This window comes from Falco naumanni, chromosome 6, assembly GCF_017639655.2.
Source record: "Falco naumanni isolate bFalNau1 chromosome 6, bFalNau1.pat, whole genome shotgun sequence".
Classification (NCBI taxonomy): Eukaryota; Metazoa; Chordata; class Aves; order Falconiformes; family Falconidae; genus Falco; species Falco naumanni.
In genome coordinates this window covers 1,589,309-1,595,501 of record NC_054059.1, presented here as the reverse complement: position 1 = coordinate 1,595,501, position 6,193 = coordinate 1,589,309, and the positions used below count along the sequence as shown (strand labels likewise).

At 46.8% G+C, this 6,193-nt stretch overlaps 1 protein-coding gene across 1 annotated transcript; it reads right to left on the bottom strand.

The window, feature by feature from the left end:
* Window positions 1-1,502: 1,502 nt before the first annotated feature.
* NDUFAF4 (NADH:ubiquinone oxidoreductase complex assembly factor 4) lies at window positions 1,503-5,113 on the bottom strand. Its single transcript, XM_040598346.1, has 3 exons — window positions 4,626-5,113; window positions 3,988-4,085; window positions 1,503-1,814 (listed from the first exon to the last, which is right to left on the bottom strand). The coding sequence occupies exons 1-3, from the start codon at window positions 4,750-4,752 to the stop codon at window positions 1,518-1,520; spliced, it is 522 nt and encodes a 173-aa protein (XP_040454280.1). The 5' UTR covers window positions 4,753-5,113; the 3' UTR covers window positions 1,503-1,517.
* Window positions 5,114-6,193: the final 1,080 nt, after the last annotated feature.

The following is a 6,193-nucleotide window of genomic DNA, read 5'->3' as shown; positions in this document are numbered from 1 at the left end:
GACTAACAATTCCCAATTTTTATACAGTGCTCTTAGCTGTCATCTTCTACTGAGGTATGGCATTAAGTACTTCAGAAATTAATCAAGCAAAACCTTGAAAACGCTGTGACAAACTGTACTGTAAATACCTTGTTCCATCTCAGAGAAGTAGAAAAAATCTTGCTGTGAAATAGCAAAGCTGATCACCTTCCTTGGTAAGATACTTAACAGACTCTGAAATCTAAGACCTGGCAGAAAAATTCTTTAAAAGGAAGTTACATTGTAGACCTGGTACCGACTTCCACCCTCTTAATAAATTCTTTGGTGATCGGCACTAGGAATGTTAGCACCGCATACATTTTTTTGTGTGTTTCTTTTGAATGAAGCCAACCGTAACGCATTTTTAAGTATCAATTCTGATTACTGCACCCCTCCAGCTTATCTGGAAAACATGAACCGGTTTTCACCACAGTATTAATCATCAGTGCAAAACTTCTTCCTTACCTATGCAGACTATATGTCTATAGTCACAGTATCAAGGTTACAAGCCACTATCACACAGTTTGTGTCATCCTTCGCTCACTGGAAAGGATGCTGTTCATCTCCAGGCTGGTAGCACGTGGGTAACATATTGTGAATGAACATGACTCGGATCTAGCCCACATTTGGATGTCAGACAAAGCCTCCACAGGAAAAAAGGGCTGTTGTAACAGGACAGGCAGACATTTACAAAGATCTACTAGTGGGTCCAATCAGTAGATCCATTTGCATTTCACAGTTACCTGTTAATTATAATATGAACCATTATTTCTCATACAGTAGGTGCCATCAACTGCTGCAGGAGACTGATGCTAGAGTATCATCACTCTTTACAAATTCACTGACAGACTGCACCTGGGGAGATGAGATAATTAAAGTAGATCAGAATAGAGTGTAAGAGGCACTACACATCAGCCGTTACTGTTCCAGCACCAGAGAGAGGCCTTCTGGCTATTCACCACCGTTTTATTTTGACACAGCTGAATATCCCAAATGAGCCTGTGGTTAATCTTCTTTACAAAGTATAAATACTATTCCATTCTTATACCAAAAAAATACAGCTGTTCATATACACACAAACCTTGACTAAGTCCTTGAAAGAACACTGTAACGTGAAACTACAGAGCTAATACACACAGAGCTCTGCTTTAGCTGAAGGCCAAGAAGTCTCTGCTAAGAAAGGCAATCTGTTATGGTAAAGTTCTCACTAGAACTTGCGTGTTTACACTGAACTTTTAACATGCAAATGGGATAATCAGATTCATGTGACATGCTTTCAGACAACTTATTAGTTATAATCTGGTTTCCAAAATATATCCTATAATTGCTGCATTTAATTGAAGCCATCCAATATAGAATGGAATTGCTTGAATACATCTTACTGATATAAGGAAGCAGCCTTGTTGGATGACATGTTACAAACTCTTTTCAGACACTGAATATACTCAAGAGTAAAATTAAGACACAAGTGAAATCACAGAAGGTTTTGGTAATTATTTTTATGTTGGCTTTATAGCTTTTTTGGTTTCTTTAGGAAATTCCTGCACAGTGAAAGGAATGAAGAATTCCAGAAGAGAGCTGACATCCTTCAGTTCCAGACTGTATTCCACTGCTATTTTCTCTGCAGTCCATATTTGAGGATGAAGTTTATGATTATTAAGAAGCGTCAGAGCCTCCACAATGGAAATTTTGCCTTTGTGAACTTTCTTAACATCTAGCTCTCCCAAGTGGCCTAGTTTTGTAAGTCTCTTTTCCTCCTGTTTACATGGAAGATGTTCACCACCTCCATCTTCTACCTAATTGTGGGAAGGAAAACAGAAAGAGCTTAACAGAAATTCTGTTTACTATGCATACTGTAGCAGCCAAGATGTTTTCTTAAATATGGCATTTCCTATTAAATTTCCCCATTTTCACAGCATTTAAAAACAAATAATTTGCCAGCCTTGCTTCTTGACACAACACAAAGTGTCACGTTACTCCACAGCCACTCTACACACAATGTCATCCCCCACCCAAATTCTGAAAAGCTACCATCCATTGAACGGTAAGTATTGCACAGGCTCAGCAGCCCTTCACACAAGGCAAACTCCAGATTCTGGTAGCCAAATGTAAATGCAGATAACCTAATATCTGGTACTGATTCATGGCAAGGGAGGGGGAAAAAAATTGGTATCCTTCTGATAGCACTGGAAATCTTTTTCATATAGTCTCTCTTCCCTTCATTTCTAGATTTTAGTTTTGCATCTCAAAGATATCCCTTCCTTTGCTCTGTCCAACGAACAAGCTTTGCTGGACAAAAAGAAACTATTTTACAGCATCATATGGAGTTTAATTCCCATAACTACTGCAGTGCTCAGACTGTTCTCCCAAGGCCCTTCATATTTCCAAGTCATTTCCAAACCAGTTCTGCATTCCCTTGTACTGCCTTTCATTAAGATTTAATGAGTGAATGACATTGCAAAAACACCACAATGAAAACCTTTCTTAAATTTAAGACAAAGTACCTTTACAGTTACCTGAGCCCCTAGCCATCAATTAGGCCACAGACACTCTGTACTAACTCACAAGCTGAGAAAACTGATGTGGATGTTACAGCATCTACAACTGCATGTCTGTTTCTAAACTACAGAGGATGTCTGATGATGCTATCAGTTCGCCGTTTCTTCCTTTTACTTTGTGCTAATACTGTGCTTGGGTAATGAACAGTTTTTCAAGTCTTAATGAAATGATCTGCCTGTGGGTATCTGCCAGTTCAGGACTCGAGAGCTAGTGCTCTTTCACTTACCACACACATACCAAATACACAGATAGGTATGTCCACATACATGATACACAAAGTATTCAGGAAAGGACGGATGTGTTTGGATGAAGTTTTGCCTATTAACCATGCTCGTCCTAACAACTGCAAGCAGACACACCGCAAGAGCAAGCCTGGCATGGCAGCAGAGCAGGCACAGAATCAAGTACTGAGACTTGTTCCACTTTTGGCTTTTTCTCAAATCTCTCTTGACAGGCTTACAATGACTATTGAAAGATACAGAAATTAGACCTTCAGTGCTTCAAGATTAGAATCCTAACCTCTATCATGAAAATTAAGGATAGAGGTTACTTGGAAAGTTCAGGGAGAGACTGCAGAAATCTGTTTAAATTTTAAGTACTTCTAGTCTTGAATACAAGGTACTATGAAAATGGCAAATTTGAGAGACTTAGGAATTTTATTGCTAGATGACTAGAAAACTTTTATTACCGAATAAAGCAGCTAGAATAAAGTGTCCAATAATCCATCAGGAAAAACATACAAGCCATAATGTAGCATGGTGGAAAACAGGAGCCTGAACCCCAGTCTGCATTTTACTGGAAGGGGTATGCTTTGCCTTCTAAGTCAAATACTGCAGCTATTGACAACAAGGAAACTGATCACCAAACAATCCCAAGAGGTTATGCAGAAAAAAAATAAGGCACTTCCTCAGCTGCATAAGGAAAAGTCTCTACACAGTATGACATTAACACCAGTAAAGACTCCACTAAAACATCAGTGTCTGTCCTCTAACCACATTCAGGCTCCCATAGTAGTTCCAATGTCTTTTCTTCTAACAGCTCTATGAGAGATCTCTGGCAAACTCCTGCATCTTTGCAAAAGGCTGGCCAGCTGTTCTTCTGCCTTAAAGGAAGCAGAAGTAGGACTTTAGGTGAAGAACAAAGTTAAGATCAATGTGGTGTTAAAAAGGAAGACTGCATAAGCATTTAAAAGGTTGTATAACCACAATCTGTCACATGTTCAAGACTCAGGGTCAAACAGTCAGTCCTACCTATATATAAAAGAACAGCGATGAAAACATCACTTTTATCTATAAAAAAAAGGTAGGGTTTAGGCAGTAACAGAGCATTTTTCTTTTAGACAGAATCTGTATCAAGTTTGAAAACCGCAAAGCTGATGCAGGTGTGCCTCCTACAGAGGGTCATACTCACCCGCACAGGTGGATCTCTGGACTCGACATAAACATCTTTTAACAAGGTGAGAAGCCTATCGTCCTTTCTGTAAATTTCTTGTCGTATCTCTGGGTGGTCTAAAGGCAGTGGGGAGCAGAAGGGAAGGGGAAAAAAAAAAAAGAGAGACAAGCCAGATCTGAGTCGAACTGTTTCCCTTTTGTTAGTTATGCCAGCCCAACCACGCCCGTGGGCCAAGGCGCGGCCTCCGGGCCGCAGGGTGCTTCTCCGAAGGGTTCGTCACGTAACGCCGCGGGACAGGCCGCCGCTGCCGCCGAGTGCGGGGCTGGCCCGGGCCGGCCCGAGAGACCCAGCGGCAGCAGCCCGCCGCCCCTAGCAACGGCCCCTAGCAACGGCCCCTAGCAACGGCCCCTAGCAACGGCCGCCGCCGCCTGCGGCTCCCAGCATGCCCCGCGCGCCCAGCCGCCCCGCTCTCAATGTCACGGGCCCCGCGCCGCCCCGGGCACGCGGCGGCCCCGCGCCCCCTTTCCCGCGCCCGCGCAGCCCGCACCCGCGCTCCCCCCTCCCGCGGCCCCGCCCGCCCCGCGGCTCCGCGCCGGGTCCCACGGTCGTCGCGCCCCGCCGGCGTCGCCCCGCGGCCTGGCGCGGCCGGCACTCACGGGCCAGCTCGTCCAGGCGGGAGGCGGGGTGCCGCGGCGCGGGCGTCGGCTTCTCCTTGCTGATCTCGCGGCGGGCCCGGCTCTCCACGTTGAAATTCCGGAACACGCGGGCCAGCCGCCCGCCCATCGCCGCCGCCGCCGCCGCCAACACCAACACCAGCGCCGCGCCTGCGCGGGCCGGCGCCTGCGCACAGGCTTGGCCTTGAGGAAAAGGTCGGAGGCGCGGCGCGGCCTGCGGGGCGGCGACAGCAGCAGCGGGAAAAAACAAACCCTAAAAAAGGCCGAAACAAGCGAAAACTACGGACGCGATGGTTCCCGCTTATTTCCCGGCGCCCCGGCGGTGTTTCCTCCTCTCCCTCAGCGCCGCCCTGGCCCCCAGGCCGCCCGCCGCGGCGGTGAGGGGCGGCGTGTTGGCCTTGCTGCGGCTTTGCTAAACGCGAGGGTGGCCGGAGCCCCCGCGGCGCGTCCCCCCCCGCCCGTGGGAGCTGGGCCCGCCGGGAGCGCCCTCAGGGCGGCGGGCTGGCCCGGGCCGGCCCTGGCAGCCGCAGCGGCAGGCGCGGGGGCCGCCGGCTGGCGGGGCAGCCCCACGGCGCGGCGGGTCGTAGCTGTCGCCGCTTGGTGTGTCGGCGGGAGCTGGCGGGCGGGGGGAGCCGGGCGGGCGCCAGCCGCCTGCGGCGCGGTGCTGCCGCTCGGGTGGCAGCGGCACCGCTGGGCCCCGGCAGCGGGAGCGAGGGGCCCTCGGCCTGTGTAACAACTCACCCTCCTTTTAAATCTTTTTTAAGTTTGTTATAAATTGAGACCACAATGGATCATAATCCAATTAAAATTTTATTAATTATAGCAAGTAGAATATGAGCAAAGACAGCGCTGGACGACAGGGGAGTCTGCGCTCCACCAACTGCCGTACTGAGCAGTTCAAACAGTCCCTTTTTATACATCTTTACTTCCATGTTCATGAGGTAGTGGAGTCATGCTTTTGTTGTTAGGGGGGGTCGTTTTCTGCCTCCTGCTGGTCTTCCTCCTTTGTCTCATTGCCCTGTTTCTGTCGGTTCCTGGACACCTGGTGGCATCCTGGACACTTGGCGGTGATCTTATCTTTTCACAAGTGCAGGTCTTTTCACAAGCGGCATCCTGGACTCCTGGCAGTGATCGTATCTTTTCACAAGCAGCATCCTGGACACCTGGCGGTTTATCTTATCTTTTGTTGTCTAATCTTTACATTTACATATGGGCTTAACATAAATTTAAATAAACAATACCCTAGTCCATAGTTTCTTACAATCCCCCCTTTTTCTTTTTATCCTATTATTGTTTATTAGATGCTACTTTCATTCTCGGCACTGCAAGCAAACCTTTTTCCACAATCCCAACATTTATCGTAACACTCACAAGGTAATACGTCACAATTACAATAGGCATAATTGCGTAATACATATAATAATAACATACAAAACCAAAACTTAAAAATAAAAATTTTCTTAACACATTCCCTTTTTTTTTTTTACATGCGTCACTATCATGGCTAGACTATAGGGATTTCGCATGCGCGGTCTTTCCAGATTTTTCCA

Excerpts from the sequence above, each read along its gene's own strand:
- NDUFAF4 (XM_040598346.1), bottom strand. The coding sequence starts at position 4,752 with ATGGGCGGGCGGCTGGCCCGCGTGTTCCGGAATTTCAACGTGGAGAGC. Across the intron at positions 4,086-4,625 it reads CCGCCTGGACGAGCTGGCCC|ACCACCCAGAGATACGACAA; the intron begins GTGAGTGCCGGC and ends CACTGCCTTTAG. Across the intron at positions 1,815-3,987 it reads CCAGAGATCCACCTGTGCGG|GTAGAAGATGGAGGTGGTGA; the intron begins GTGAGTATGACC and ends TCCCACAATTAG.